The following is a 17,088-nucleotide window of genomic DNA, read 5'->3' as shown; positions in this document are numbered from 1 at the left end:
TTTTGGAAATACAACACATTCTTTCCTCAATTTTAATTCTAAAATCAAAACAAAATCAAACCCCAAACCCAAACAAGTACTAGGGTTTTCCCCTAGTACAGTGGCTTGAACTCAGAGCCTCACAATTGCTAGGCAGAAGCTCTACCATTTGAACCATGTCTCAGCCTATTTTTGCTTTGTTATTTTTTGGACAAGGTCTTGCACTTTTTGCTTTGGCTGGCCTCAAACTTCAATCCTCCCTATTTCTACCTCCCAAGTAGATGGTATTACAGGTATAAGTCACTGTACCCATTCCAGAAGTTAACTTCTTGATTCACACAAATAAATGCAAATTTCTCATTTTAACAACTTTCACAATGCCATTAAGACTGACTTTTGTACCTGTAAATTTAGATGAGAGTTCTATGAAATAAAGGAAATTTTACTCACACTGCTGGTTTGAAGCAATCTTGTACTTCTAAACAGAGTAGTCAGTAGCAAACCAAATATATTTGTAGTCAAATATAGTGCACAATCATTTCATGTTAAAAAGCTACCAACCTCAGCAGAACTATAAGTGCTCAGCAGCTTATTAGGCACCAAGATAAAAGCTCCATCAACGAACCAATCATCATCCCCACAATTTCAAAAGCACTAAAAACAAAGCACCAGTACAGATGATTTAAAGGAAACCAAACTTGAAAGTAATTGGTATAACATTATCTCATTCAATGTGGCATCTAAAAAACTGACAGAAGTAGAGAGCAAAATGAATATTGCTTCCCAGGAGCTGGTTATAGGGAGGGGACATGCTGGTGAGGGATAATTATAGTTAGACACAAGGAATAAATTCTAAGAGACTGTTTGACAGCAAGGTGAATACAGTCAATGATGATTAGACTGCTGTCTTGAAAAATGTGAGAGTGGATGTTGTGTGCTGTACCTTATGTGAGGGAATGCATTTGTTAATTAATTGGATTTAACCATTCCATAATATACAGGTACTTCAAAACATGATGTTTACATAATCAAAACACAATGTTATCAAATAAAAATAAGAACTAAAAATAAAGAAAATAAAGTGAAATGTATTGGCCCTTGTATTGTTGTCTAGGAACATGTCAGCTACCTTTTGAAGAAAATACCAATGTAAGCAGATTGCTTTCACCAAAAGTTGAGAGCTGCTAAATCAACTGAGAAAGTACATCTGTAAACAAACACTATACAAATGAGACATTGCTTTATAGATTAAAATGTATTTATCAGAAGAAAAGTAAAATGTCATATGTAGAATGAACAAAATGTAAGATCAGAGTTCATAAAAAAACTTTAGCTCTACGAGAAACAATTAATTATTAAAGTAGAAACAGAACAAGCACTGGACAATGTGCCCATGACAAAGTAACAAGCTTTATGACAAACAGGTGACAGCACTGCCAGAAACCATTCACAGCAAAACTTGCACAGGAAAACTGCAATTTAAGAACAATGAATTTATCTATATAATGGCTTTAAAAGTAGTTTTTTTGTGTGTTTCAGAGGCCCTGATGGGGGTGGTATGAGGTGCTTTTTCCTTAAAGGAGTTTTCCTGCCCAAATAATTTCTTGGAAAACCAAAAACCAAACCGAACAAAAGAAACAGCAATACCAAATAAAGAAATAACAAAAAGCCTTTCTACTCACATCAGGATCTGCTGCAGGCCACTGCTTAGGCGTTCTTTCTCTCCTACCTTTTATTTAATCAGCTCATCAGGTGAAGGGTCACTCCCTCCCTGTCAGCCCTACTGAGCAACAAATGGAAGCACCATTCTATTATCGAACCAACTTGCTTCCTTCAGAACACGATTTAGTAAGTTTAAACTGAAATCCTTTTGGTCATTTGAAATAGGTCAAGATGCTGGTTTTCTGTTTATATTTTTATTTTAAAGGATAAAATCCAAAAAACAGGAAAGCACACAAATTGAAAAAAAAATCAGTCAAGTCTACCATTTCAAATTCTTTCTCCAGAGGGAATCACTGTTAATAGAAAAGAACTTTTGGATCTTTGTGTTTTCATTTACAAACATGAAACAAATGGTCTCTGTCTCTCTCTCTTTCCCCACATACAGCATCTATGACAGGCTTGTGTGTCAACCTGGCTGGGTCACAGTGCTCAGATATTTGGTCAGTTATAGTTCTACATGTTTCTGGGAGACAATTTTTAGATGAGATGAAACATTTAAATTGGCAGACTTTGAGTAAAGCAAATTATCCTCCATAATGTGGGTAGACCTTGTTTCATCAAATTGAGGCCTGAACACAACAAAGACTGACCTTCCCTGAACAAGAAGAGGGTCTGTCCACTTCTGATGGTTCTGTTTCTCTGGAGATGCCTAATACAGGATCATTCTAAGTGAATTATTTTACAATATGAAATTTTTACTTAACATATACTGATATTCTTTTAGGAGACATGGCAGAATGGCAGAGTTCTATTAGCATCTCCTGGGAAGGCATCTGCTCATCTGATGCAGGTACTCTGGAGGATCCAGGATAGCAGCTGCCACCAGGTTTGACCAGGTGGAACAAATATGAGAATGAGTACTATCTCTAAGAAGGCTGAATAGTGGAGAAAGAACTAGAGCACCTGATGCCACAAGGCCACTGTTTGATGACGGGCTGTTACTTGTAACCACACATGTTCCTTTTTGAATGGCTACAAGTATTCTTTTACTACAATGTTATCATTCCTTTCTTGACAGCTATTTATTCACTCAACAAATTTTTAATGAAATGATGTGTAGAAAATAGTAAACACAGTAAGCCTACTGTTATTCTTTGAAAGACCCACTTACAAGATGGACTCTAGGCTGTTGTCTGGAAATTTAGATTTCAGGAGAGTTCCCATCATTCTAACTTATAAAAGTGACCCACCAGACTTAAACTGCTTGCACTGTTAGTTTATGTCCAATACCTGTTTTCCTTCTGAGAGTCAACAATTTTGGTATATGCCAGGCAGAGGTGACTACATGACTAGTCACCAACCAAAACACCAGACTTCACTGGTAGTCAGCATTTCACATGTGTCATCACAATTTGCTGTTGGGGGAATCAAGTGCATCCTGTAATTTAACTGGGCCCTACGAATTAGTCAAAAATTATGTTTTTCAGCTGTAGTTCCCTGGAGGAAATACCATACTGGAAGTGAAAATGGCCCATTCCCAAATCCCTGGCACTAAAGACTTACCTTCCAAATTCCAATAATAATTGGGTCCCACAGCTAAATCTACATATGTGTATTTCTTGGCTTTTGTTTCATTTTTCCCAGGAGTTGTAACATTACTATGGTCGAAGAGGAGACAGACTGAGAATTTCTCTCTCCCTAGTTTTGGTCAAAACTGCAAATAAATTTATTTATACACCTACACACACACACACACACACACACACAGACACCTACACACAGACACCTACACACACACACACACACACACACACACACACACAGACACACACACACACACACACAGTGTCATTTCCCCTTAATGCGGCTGAGGGTTTGGACCCAGAAGCAAGCCTAATGGCTGGGAGCTCTGATAACAGTATGACAGCCTTGGGAGAGGGACCTTTGGAAGCTGTGCCTTGTTTCCTCCAGACTTTGCCCCATACATCTTTTCCCTTTGCTGATTTTGCTTTGCACCCTTTGTTGTAATAAAGCATAGCCAAGTCCTGTGATTCCTTCTAAGAAATCATCAAATCTTTGGGTAGTCTTGGGCACCTTGACACAGTTGGGACACAAGTGGGATTTGCTAGAATGACTCTGACTTATTGAAATATTGTGAAAGCGTTGTTTGGGAAGAAGGATAAGGGGCAGGGTAGATAAATCTTATGGTACTATCCATAAAAGGCAGCTGAACTGCTGCCTGTTATAAGAGTTAAAAATCACCTGTGGGATCTGAAAATGAGAGCTCCAACTCCAGAAGAGTTGGCTTGCTGTATACTCTGGCTGCTTTTGGCTACTGGCTAAAAACAGAATAGCTCAATAAACAGAGGTCGGACTCTGCAACCTTGCATATTTAGGAAACCTTTCTGTGGGGCCCTCAACTATGAAAAGATTATGACTTCTTGGCTGGCCAGTTTGGATCACTTATAAATGCCCAAAGAAAGGACTTTTTCTTGATGAGTCCACCTCAAATTCAGCTGCTGATTGGCTATATATTTCTGATACAGTGACAGATGGCATTCTGAACTTGTGAGTACTAATAAAAGCCACAAGTTGGGAGAGGGCACATCACAGAGACTGTGATCCTCTACTCACTCTGGAATGGTGCATCTGCATCCTGATGGAATAAGTCTCACTGCTGTTGACCCTTGTGTTTGCTTTTCTGATTAGCTGCAGTTTGCAACAATGGGCTAATAACCTGACTCCTTCACCCTTCTCTTGCTCCACATGTCTCAGTGAAATGTGATTATTAAGGTGTAGCTATTCTCAGAAAGGGCCTGCTCTTTTCTAGGTTGCTAACTAATAAACAATCAGGATAAAAGGGGTGAGATGATATGTTAGGCCATTTTTAAAGTTTTTGAAAATTCAAGATTTTATTTTGATCAATTTCTGGACATATCTTTCTGTCCAAGTTGTATAAGAATGCTTTTTCTGTGAAGACTGTGCCTCTCTTGCATGTAACTCCTTCAGACAAAAGACGTGGATGAGATTAGAGAATTGTTGAAAAAATGTAAAATTATGATTTCTGAATGGAAACACTGACTTTTCTAACAACTGAGGAAAACAGACTGAACCTCCGGCAAACTCCTTCGGGGAGGCAAGAGGGAACAGAGAGGGCATTAATGGTCTTCATTGTTCAAAACTGTTTCTGGAAGCTTCTACTGCTTCCTAAAGGAAAATTTCTGTGTACCTTTCCAAACTGTTGACAAGAAACTGAATTCATACTGCTAAGCCTATGATCACACCTAATATGAAACAGCAGGAAGTTTTCCACACAGAAAACCTACAGATGCTGTTCATGAGATAGCTGGACTGAATCATGAACAGCAAAAGTATTTGGAATCTACTTCCAGTCTCTCTGAAACCAAAGAGTGGACTAAATTGTTTAGAGTAGACCAGGAAGTCTAGGAAAATCTGCCCATGGAGGGACACAACATTGTATTGCCTAATGTAGGTCCTGCTTGAGGTGCCCCAGTAATTGTAAACTCTTTCTTTTCAGGGTTACAGTGTGTACCCTCTGAGCTGGAATCTCAGTTTTCAGGTCAGCTTCAATTTACTGGATACAGTCATGCTGTGCCTGAATTGATGGACTGGGCCCAGTAAAAACGGTAATACAAAACCTTAAGGAGGAAGCCACCTGGCTTTCTAAGATAGAGCTACTATGATTAACAGGATTTGTTTGAACTGGCTAAGTATAAGACTCCTAAATGGCAAAAGTGAAATCAATACAACAGTTTGGCTTCACTCTCTCTGGTCTTATTGATAAGAACTTTGCTATAACTGAGGGGTAAACTGTGCAGAGAAGAATTAACATAGCAGGCCTAAATTCTGTGAAATGTCCTGCTGACAAGGGTTGCTGTTTGCTGGCATCTGTGAAATTGGACTTCTGGTTAGTTCCCACCATCCCAACCAATAGAAATGCTCACTCAAACTGTACAAACAATATGGTGTATGCCAAACACCTGCTTTCCTTCTGGGAGTCTGCAACTCGGTATGTGCCAGGAAAAGGGTGTCAATTTGACCAGCCTCCAATAAAAACTTCAGGGCTTCTAATGAGCTTTCCTGTTACGTTTGACATGTGTTATTCTAAATTTGTTGCTGGGGAAGTTAAGCATATCATCCTAAGAGATGACCCTTTTGAAGCTTGTCTCTGGTTCCCCCAGACTTCATCCCATACTCCTTTTCCTTTGCTGATTTTTCTTCTTCTTCTTCTTCTTTTTTTTTTTAACTAAACCATAGCTGTGAATACAACTGAGTCCTTTGAGACTTGCTAGTGAACCACTGAATGTGGGATTGGGTCTTGGGGAGCCCTAACACAGTTAGGAATAAGTATGAAATGTTCAAGAAATAGTAAGAAGTGTGGCTGGAGTCATGTGAGTGAAGAGAAGTGACAGAAGATGAAATTGCAGAGGGAGAGGAAGGACCTGATTATGTAAGGCCTCATTAGTAAAGGTAAGAAGTCTGGATGACAGGAAGCTATGGGAGGCTTCTGAGCAGAAAGCAGGATCAGTCCAGCTGTTGTCAAAGAGTGAAAAGCAGGAGGTCAGATAGCAAGCTCTTACAAATAGGAAGTTCTTTAATTATGCTTGGGTAGTTTAGGAACTGCTGCAGAAAGGACAAATGAACATTTACCTTTGATACAAGGATCTATGTTTAAGGGGGTGAGGAAGGCATTTTAAGTAGTGGAGCATAAACTGCATGGTAAACTTGAAGAACTTGCTGAGAAAGGATGTTTGGGGGAGAGCCATAGGAGATGAGGTTATAGAAGCCAGCTGGCTTGCTGGACACCAAAAGCTCTGTCAGTCATGCTAAGGACTATACACTTCATCTCTTAAGGCAAATGGGGGAAGTAATGGTTTAAATAAGGGAGTAATCGATCAAATTTGGTTTTAGGAAGAGTAACATGGAAGCAACATGAATGAGAAGCTGACAAAAGGAGCAATTTATAAGCAACTGTCATATAACCCAATTCTAATGTAGTTGGAATGGAACACACAAAGCTGTGCATATGCAATTTATACTATATGTTAAATATGTGTAAGCACATAAGCCCTTTCATATATTAATAATAAATTAAAAATGAATCTAAATCATTATTGAAAATTAAAACAAACTGAAGCAATGAATCTAAATGTTTATACAGTTATTGGCATAACCACACAGAAAATTATTTAAAACACTTTTTCAAATCCCTAATAAAATATACACCGAGGACAAAGAGTCATAAAAAATCAATCTTTTCTCTCCTTTTTACTGATCTAAGAAACAGAAAGGGGTGACTTGATCAAATTATCTTAGAGACATGCTAATGACAGACCTCTAGCAAGCACATAAAATGTATTTACTACTGGAACAGCCCTTACTTCAGGAATGCTTTAGTAGGATGGACTTGGTCTGTCTAGGTTGTTCATTATACATAAACTCTATGTTCATTCTCCTATAACTCAATCTGTGCATCTCTTCTATCTGGCAGTTCATCTATATATCTATCCTTTTTAATATTCTTTATAATAAGCAGGTAAATATAAATCTTTCCATGAGTTCTGTGAGTTGCTCTAGCAAATTAACTGAACCCAAGGAGGAAGTCATGTGAATCCAACTTATATAGTCTGTGGGTCAGAAATACAGGCTCAACTTGAGGCTTGCAAATGGCATGTGCAATGGGGCAAGGTCAATCTGGTGGGCCTGAGCCTACAAGTTATGCTATCTAATGCTATCTTCAGGTAGATAGTGCTGGACGCATCAGAGGACACCAACATGATAACTCCTGAAGGATTCACTTAAGAATTGCTTGCTTTGTATGTGAGGAAATACTGTTTACTGAGTGAGTGTTGCAAAAACATGTTTTGATTTTTTTCCCCTCTATATCTTTAACAATGCTTGAAAACAAAGCAAGCAAATAAGCAAACAAACAAATGAGCAAGCAAACAAGCAAAAAATCCCATACTCATTGGTCTCCTTTGGAGGTTGCTAGGATACAAAATTACTATCTGAAAACATTCCAAGGGAATCCAGAATTTATCCTGCTTTCCCAAAATACTTAATGAGGTAAAGTTTTTTATAAAAGAATTTCAGTAGCAAATACAGGAGGAATAGTAGAGTCAGAAAGTCACCACTCTGCAAACCCAAGTGGGATTAGAGGATCCAGAAAACAAACATAGTTTATAAACATAACCTCTAGGCAAAAGATCAGTGAGGAGCTCTGGAATGGCTGGTTTAGGCTGGCACCAGCTAATCTCACTGATTAATGCTAATTAATCAGAGATTAACTATGAAAGGTGGGACAATCAGATACTACATGCCTCCCAATCTATTAAGAAGTACAAAATATGTTAAGAAGTGTAAAACACCACTCATGACATATTCACAGTCTACCCAATCCTCTAGAGCTAACTTCTAGTTTACAGCCAATAGTAGAACTAAATAACATTACAAGGCAACAACTGGCTAAATCTAAAATGTGGGAAACTAAATAGCACATTATTATTTCTTTAATAAATAAAATGACACTTAAAAAACAGAGGCAAGAGAACTGTTACAGATTCAGAAACCTAAGCTCTTAGCTTGGATATGGATTCAAACAAATCAATTATAAAAACACATCTGAAACAAGTAGGAAAAATGAAGTTTGGGTATGGGTGATAAAAGAATATAAGCTAATTTTATTGAAAAAATATTCTTTTTTAGAGATAGGCAGATAAGTAAAAGAACATGTGGAATTTGTTTTAAAATATTTTAGGAAAAGAAAAAAGTTTAAGAGCTTCAAAGGAAGTTAAAAGAATTACTTTTCTGAAAAACAATTTAACAAAATGTACCAAATTTTTTTTTATAATTTATGACCCCTCAAAAAATTTACTTTTAAGAATTCTAGGCAATTTGTATAGATGAGCAGAGATACATTTAAAATGGTCTCCCAGCAAAAGGTTGTAAGTGACTTATTTCTAAGTTATGATGAATATACAAAATAATTTATAGAGATTAGCTAGCAAATTATAAGTAACATGGGAAAACATTTGCAGTAAACTTTTAAGTGCAAAATGCAGGCTGTAACATATCATATACATCTGGACCCAATTTAGTTTTCTTAAAACTATTTATACACCTCGAAAAAAGCCTATAAGAGTGTTCTCCATGTTAATAGCTGTTCTAGTTAATGGGATTAAAGTACTTTTACTTTTTTAAAAAAATGGTTTTTCTATTCATGAGTATGGCAATTTATAGAAAAAAATGAACCTGACTTTTTAAAACTTCAAATTTAGATCGATTCCTGAGAGTGGTTAATTATGAAATAGCAAGTGGCTACTGTAGTGATCTTTGAAATTATAAACTAAATGACAGAATGGTGGCAGGATAGGGCAGAGTGGGCACGTTAATAATTAATTTTTAAAAGGACATTTAGCACACTCTCTAGTGAGAATAATCAAATTTTAAATTTAAAAGAAGTATCAAGCAGGTGAAAGTTCTAAGAGGATTAAAGTTTACATGTTTGCATAAGTTCCCACTGGAGAAGGATAATACCTAAATCAAATTACCTAGAATGAATGGAAAAGTTATTGTAAAAATCTTATCAAAATTCTGATAACAACTAAAGTTGCATGTTAAATAATTCTTTTTGTGTTTTTATTTTGTGTACTACCCTGACAAATTAATTAAAAAAATTTCTGTCTGAGAAAAAGAGATGCTGGTATCCAAAAAGAAATGTTATGATAAAACATGCAGTTTTATCTATTGAATTTAGTTCATGTAACATGGGTCAAATCTTATAAGTAATTCTGATGTACTAAAATCTGTAAGACTATACTCTATATATTGTACGTAGTTGATAATCAGTAAGATCAGCCTTCATCAGCATCTTTCTGTACTCACAGTTTTAAAATTTCAGTTGCCTCTTTCCTAAATCAGGCAAAACAAAGAAAATGTGGAGACTACCTGGTTTCCGTACTTTCTTTGGTTCTTCATAGTCCTTGTCTGGATTTGTAGATTCTAGAAAGCTAATTTCTTCAGTGACACTTTCTCCCTCTTGGCTCTTGAGGCTGTCTTCCCCTTCTTGAATGGAGGACTCTAATTCTAACTCTTCTGAATCAAGAAATATCTGACCAGCGACTACTCTGCCTGTGGAGGCACGGTCCTTTACAGTCTCATCTGATGGCAAACTCTGAAAATATTAAGTATTTTTAGTCATTAACAGTACCAAGACTCCTTCCAACCCAATTTGACCATTAATTTCACTAATCCATGACGTTTTCTTTAATCCTTGAACTGCCATACTTGCTCATCTCTATAGACTTTGGCTTGTTCTCATACATCTTAATCACCTTCCTAATTCTTACTCTTTCTTTGAATTTCAATTTAGATTTTATGTTCCCCAGGAAGCCTTCTTTAATCCCCAAAGTCTGAGTTAGGTTCTACCATCTTACCTTATAGTTTCCTCATGAAATTCTGTATTATAACTTTCTGTTTTTATCTATATTCCCTCTAATCTAGAGACCAGAACTCACCCATAACAAATTGGTCTCCTTGGATATATAAGAATCAGCCATATTCATTAACTCCTTAGATTTTAAAATACATATATATAAGAGGAAACCAACGGTAGAGGTTAAGTCTTCAAAATTAAAAAGAACTAAAAATCTGAAGTAAAGTCAACCTGTCTTAGGCCATAAAAAATGTTACTGTCTTAAGGCTTTTTGAGACAAGAGATGACAGAGAAACAGAGAGAGAGAGAAGAAAGGGGCACACTTTCAAGCTGGAATTAAACTTAAGAACCAACATCTTAAGGGAATTATTTGCTATTTTCTCATGTAGGTCAGTGATTTTTTTTTTATGCCACAGAGCTAGAACTAAATATTGATATTACTTATCCTTTTCTTTTCAATTCAACTCTGTTACTCAAAAGATGCAGATCTTTATAGCCTTTCTAAGGTACATAATTTTCTGCTTTTATATTGGTCAGCAAATATTGGCCAGTGCAAATTTTAGTACATACCTTGGAGTCTAAGGATTCATCCTGACTGCCTTCATCATCTGTAAAGAAATTTTAAGACAATTTGGTTATTTTTTTGTTGGGAATTATAAATATTACTAAAAGAAAGTATCTAAGTATAACAAATAATAATCACATTGGATAAATAAACCTAGAATTATTTTAAAATAACTGTATTCAGTGACTGTTCACAAAAGATTAAGTGAAAGGAAAAAAATGCCTTTTTTTTCTTTCTCCTGATAGGAAAGCCAATACTCACTCCCTGCCAAAAACAAAACAAAACAAAACAAACAAACAAACAAAACACCCACACAAGTCTCTTCTTCAGAATTCATCCAATCCTTTCAAATAGATTTCAGTCTATTACTGAGAATGAGTATTAAGTTCATAAAAATGAATCTTCAATTTCATATTTCAGGTTTCCACCTATTCTGTTCCTTTGCTTGGGATATGGAATGACATTAGCTTACGATAGTGCTAACTAGCATTTTACTGTTCACTAATACTACCAAGGATGGGAACTAATTTTTTTTTTAGGTGAGTTGAAAATATATTTAGATATGCATATTTAGGATTTGTGTTTTAGTTTACTAAAAAGATAATCAGATACAGGTAAAAAGTACCATTGTATTATCATGCATTCACCCACCAGAGCTATTTATTAAAAAATCAATAGCCTATATTAATGAATCCAGTCCTAATCCCACCTTTCTTCCAAATTCATAAGGTTGCTTTGGCTTTGTCAGATTATACTATTTTCTTTTATTCTTTCTATGTTTTCTGGCTACTTCTATTATTCTGGTTACTTGTTATTCTTTTTCCTGCTCTTATATAAACACATGCAACAATTCAAAGCCCTGGCGCAAATGTTTGATCTCTGTATTCATTGCCAATTTAAAGAAACAAAATTGTCAGATGATCTCTAAGTTTCCTTATTACCTAAGGCAGTTTCAGTACTGCCTTCTCCACAAGCTATCTGAGAAATTAACCATAAAATGCTATTATACTATTTGAGTTTTACTGGAAAATCTGGTATTTTCTTTTAGATGGTATATTCTAAATATTATTTGTGATTTATAATGAAAAGATGTTTTGGGGTTTTATTATCAAAATACTGAGCTAACTTTAAGAAGTATAGTCTACTCACGCACACAATATACAGCTCTGTTTTACAGTGTTTTGAATATCTGAGAAAACCAGTCTATCAGTGAAGTTCTGCCAGATATGAAGGTGTTACCAATTCAAATAAAATTTATATAGCCACAACTCACATTCACTTACTTTTAGATTGCCTTCAATATATATATGTATATGTGGTACCAGGGTTTGAGTGTCTTGCCAGGCAGATGCTCTACCATTTGAGCCAAACCTCCAGCCTTCAAAATGTTGGGGGAAGGGTAGAGCATGTATTATTTCCATAGTATCCATAACAATTTGTGAGTGATGTCAACTAGTTAACAATCATCTTCCTACTAAATTCTTTGCAAGTCATCCAAAGCCCAGGTCCTAATAGATAGTTCAAGTTCCACTCTCAGTAAATCTTTGGACAAAGGAAAAAAAATTCATTTCTATTATGTATCAAAATTTATATGTAAATGTAGTTAATCACAAATACCATGTAGTTAATATATGGACAGCTGACTTTATAAGTGTGTATATGACATATTCATAAATGCTGAAACTGGGTTAGTGGAGTGCTAAATCACTGATCACTAAATCTAGTATCTAATCATAATAGGTCACATAAGTGGCTAATAGGTCAATAGTATAAATATCTATAAACAATATAAATATCTTTATTGTTTGAAACACCACAAGAGCAAAAAAAATTTTTTTTAAACTCTAAGAAAAATGACTTGTGACATCAGGGTTATTTCATGTGAATTGCATCATGCTTCTTCATCTTTCCCTGCTTCTCTCTTCACAAAATAGGAATATATATTAAGACTACTGGTAAACAAAAGAATTCCTTCTGTTACTAAACTGAGAAAGCCTACTCCAGATGGTAGTGTTAAACTATTTTCTCTTTTAAACTGATATTCACATAAGACTTTTTTACAAAGTTGCTGATAAACCTAAGCACTTCTGATATGTAATATTCAGAAGTAAAGACACTGAAGTCATACATAAATAAAAGTAAACAGTAATGCTTTTATCAGAGCAGACATCCAACAACAAAAAAATGCAGAGGATTCAATAAGGAATTCGGATTTCTCACTCATCACTATCACATCCAATATGTGACTGTTCAAGTTACTTTATTAGCTGTACAACTTCCTTTGACAAAGATTCATAATATCATTTTTATTATATCAGCTAACAGAAATACAAGGGATATTTTCTCAAGGAAAAGTAATAATGACAAATTAATTTTACCACCTGTTATGTAAACAGATTGATATACCTTCAAACACAGAAAGCCTAAGAGTTTGGTGAAAAAAGATCAGCTAGCCTGCTTTCTGCTTTGCCACTGTGCTCAGGATCTGTGTAGAGAAAATTTGTGTAGGAAATTTCTGATTCTAAATCAGCCCAAATCTGAGGCTTGGAGAACTAAGTTTGAGACCTGGTTTCATCGCATATTAATTTGGACACACATGGTTCAATATCAAAAGCTTGCTCAGACTCCATTTTCACAATCTGTCAAAAGGGAATACCACTACATTCCTGCTGATTCACAATGATGTTGTAAGGAACACATAAAACAGTAAAATTAACCATTCTGCACTCTAAAAATTACTCTCTGAATTTAACTATTACCTGAAATACCTGGCAGTGGATCTAATTAAAAAGACTAAAAAAATTGTTTGGCATAAAGAAAAAAACAAGGTAAACCATTTATTTCTTTCTGCCAAAAATAAGGAAGTTCTCTCGTTCCCCCCCGCCACACCCCTGATTGTGTGGTTGAAGCCAGGGCCTTTCACATGCCAAGCATGAGCTCTACTTACGACTAAGCTATATCCCCAGCTCAAAGAAAGCTGTATTTGTAAGTGAGAAAAATGATTGCCTTTTCGTAGTTAGCTTAAGAAAATAAAGGAGAAACCTCCTTTCAATCTCCTTTAAATCTTCTTGCTCAAAAGAAAAACATTTCTAATATAAGTATCATATTTTTACATATCTTTAAAACAGGGTATTAGATGATAGTTACTAACAGTAAGAGGATCAGGATCCTCTTTATTCTACCTGGTTATAAATGCAACCTGCCCTGGGTACCTTTAACATGTAAACACAAAATTACAAACCCACAACCTGATTTTTATACAGGAGACAACTTTAAATCTAAATTTTATAAAACCAATGAAACCTGTTGAAATTGTTTTACGGGGGTGTGGGATATGGGAGAATGAAGGTGGGAAGGGCTGTGTGAATGTAATTAAGATACACTGTAATTTGGGGATACTTAACTCTCATATATAAAATAGCATAGTATTTGCATATAACCTATATACATTCTATTTTCTTTAAATTACTTCTATATTACTTATAATATCTCACACAATGTAAATGTTATATAACTAGTTTTTACACTGTATTATTTACGGAATAGTCAAGAATAAAATCTATATGTGTTCAGTTAAAAAAAGATACATTGTGAGCACATATGTAATGTCACAAATACATGCTAATGAAAATGTAAAAAAATTAACTTTTCAAAATATATAAATTTTTAAAATGAGGCTGAACTCCATATAAACTAGTACGCTAATGAATGGAAAAATCAATTGAAAAATCCAAGCCTTTAATTTATAAAACTTTGTGTATCACACGAATTGTTATTTGAACTTCATATGAGCATAGCACAGTTGTCTCTCTATGTATGTGGCAGCCTGTTTCCAGGATCCTCAAGCTCCCCACCCTAGAACACCAAAAGCCAATGATGCTAAAGTTCTTCATATAAAATAGGCATAGTACTTGTATATAATCTACACCCTTTTTTTTACTTATAATACCTAATAGGATGTAATGCTATGTAAGTAGTTGTTATATTGTACTGTTTAGGAAATAACAAAAAGAATAAAATGTCTGTCCATGTTCAGTATACAAATGCAAATCGTTTTAGTTCTAATACTTTGTCTGTACCAGAGAAATGTCTCAGCACCGCTTTCATTATGATGGAATCAGAGCAGACATTTCTTAAACTCAGTTCTCTGCTTACATCAATACAATTCATGTGTAATACTTCAGTCTTTTAGTGTAGCCAATTGTTGATCTTCAAGTATCCTCTTCACTGACACAGAGCTCTAAATATATGAAATAAGATGTAGCAAAATTTGTATGATTTAATTTTAACTCTGAAAATTGCATTCAGAGGGATCTATGTCATGTTCTTTAATTACTATCATTCTTGAACTTTAGCATGAAGAATCACAGAGCTTGTTTATGTACAGATACCTGACGTATTCTAGACCTACAATGAATGTTTAACAAACCCCAAAGAGGAATTCCACTGCAGGTGATCCAACAGGTACTCTATCCATTAACCTCAACAGGTTCATTTCATACTTCTTTTGATAAAATAATGGCTAGAGTTGCTTTAAGACTATGTGCTGTATCATCTTTAGCCATCACTATAACTAGAGGTGAACAGAGCTCAAGCATTATGTTGGCAGTAATTAGCATATGTCTGCTGCTTCTGAAATGGTGTCTCAAACCACTCACAAACAGAATTTTGGTTAGGCCTCTTATTTTAGAAGCAGGATGACGTTATGGTTTGGTTTACAACTAGGACAGATAATTTGGGGATTCAAATAACCATCTGGAAAATTTTCTGTTGAAAAAGAGTTGACATTTATATTCTGCCTGTTCCAAAAAAATTTTAAAGCCACAGAACAGCTGTCTTGTCAACTGAAACTATTATTCCAAAGCTTCACTGTACTAAATATTTCTTTATCAACACTTACAAATACTAAGTATTTTTTAAATCAACACTCCCAAAACGTAAGTTTTCTGATGTAGGCAGATCAAAACACTAAAAAAGAAAACAAAAATCATTTCAGAACTAGTATAAGGCAGTTAATTTGAAAATCATATCAAAAGTATATGAACTTCTCTACCTCTATAAAAAGGTGCAACTATTGGCTTTTCATTTTATAAGTATCAACTCTTCCTCAAAAATCATAAAGTCACTATCAACAAACACGGGGCCAACTCGGAAACACTATGACAGAGGTCCCACTTTCTCAGGAAGATTTTTAAAAGAGGGCGGGGATAAAAAGTGGCTACAATTGCACCAGAGGTCTGCGTTTTTAAGAAAGATAATAGGCCAGGTGTTAAGCAAACCCAGCAAATCAGTGTCTACATTCGAAGTCTTGAAGAACCCTACTGTGCCCAAAGTGACAGCTCCTGTGTGTCAACTGCAAACGCCAAACCCAGAGTTCCAGACCCCAGGCAGCACACATCCACGCGAGGGTCCAGGGAGCCCTGGTCGGATGTCACTGTGGGTCTAAGCCGGCGGTCAGGATTCATTCCCAGAGTCAATTCCTCATTTCGTGACAAGTCGCGCCAAGTTTGTTACGCGGGAGAGGAGTGTGGACAGGGTGACCGCTCCTTCTTTACCTCTCCACCTCCAGGTCCCTAACACTTCTTTTGGCCCAGGCCAACCGAAGCCCAAGGGAAGAGCAAGTGACAGGACACGGCGAGGTGTGACCGGACAGAGCAGAGTCCCGGAACCCGAGCACCTACGGCCCTGTCCACGGATGGAAGCCGGGGGGCGGCGGCTCAGGGCCTTCAGCCCGAGGGTGTGGATGCTTACCCGAGGACGCCGAGGCCGAGGCTAGTAGCACCGCACAGAGCAGCAGCGTCAGCCCGACCCGGACCAGCATCCTGCTCTCGCAGCCGCTGCCACCCCCGGGATCTATCGCCTTCGTCTCTGCCACCACCGACTCAGCCGCCACCACCGACTCAGCCGCCACCACCGACTCAGCCGCCACCGCCGCCTCGCCGCCACTCTTCCTGCTCTAGTTTCCTGCCTCCGCCCCTTCCCAGGTTTCTCTGACCCAGCGCGCAGCCAATCCCTGCCCGTCGCCGAAGTTGCTTGCCAATCGCTGTGGTCTCCCCGCCCATCTTATTGCTCCGCCCCAAGGTCATTCATTGGCCAATCAATGTGCAGGATTCCGACATCCTGTTTTCTGATTGAGCCACGGCCTCACAGACATGGCCCCTGCTAATTGGTAGCGCCTGAATCTGAGAGCGAGTCAAGGGCTAGGAGTAAAGAGACTCACCCAAGACTACAACTCCCACAATGCACTTCTTGAGAGTCACTGGACGTATGCGCTTGGGAAACGTAGTCCATCATAGGGCAAGCAGGTGGGCTGTGAAAGTCAGGAGAATGTAACACCTGGGCTAGATTATAACTCAAGGTTATGCATCCACAGGAGTACAGGACTAAAATATTTTTTGAGCTAAAATAAATTTGACCTAAAATAAAA

The 17,088-nt window shown here is 36.7% G+C and overlaps 1 protein-coding gene across 1 annotated transcript in view; it reads right to left on the bottom strand.

Annotated features, from left to right (window-relative positions):
* Nucleotides 1-16,597, bottom strand: part of Sel1l (SEL1L adaptor subunit of SYVN1 ubiquitin ligase) — a 44,971-nt gene extending 28,374 nt beyond the window's left edge. Inside the window, exons 1-3 of the mRNA XM_074067393.1 lie at nt 16,413-16,597; nt 10,667-10,704; nt 9,610-9,835 (exon numbers count right to left, since the gene is read on the bottom strand). Coding sequence (XP_073923494.1) covers nt 9,610-9,835; nt 10,667-10,704; nt 16,413-16,482 — 334 coding nt within the window. The 5' untranslated portion in view covers nt 16,483-16,597. The remainder of the gene's footprint in view (nt 1-9,609; nt 9,836-10,666; nt 10,705-16,412) is intronic.
* Nucleotides 16,598-17,088: the final 491 nt, after the last annotated feature.

This window comes from Castor canadensis, chromosome 3 (assembly GCF_047511655.1).
Source record: "Castor canadensis chromosome 3, mCasCan1.hap1v2, whole genome shotgun sequence".
In the NCBI taxonomy this organism is placed as follows: Eukaryota; Metazoa; Chordata; class Mammalia; order Rodentia; family Castoridae; genus Castor; species Castor canadensis.
The sequence above is the reverse complement of the archived record's forward strand: the minus strand, read 5'-3'. Positions and strand labels throughout refer to the sequence as shown.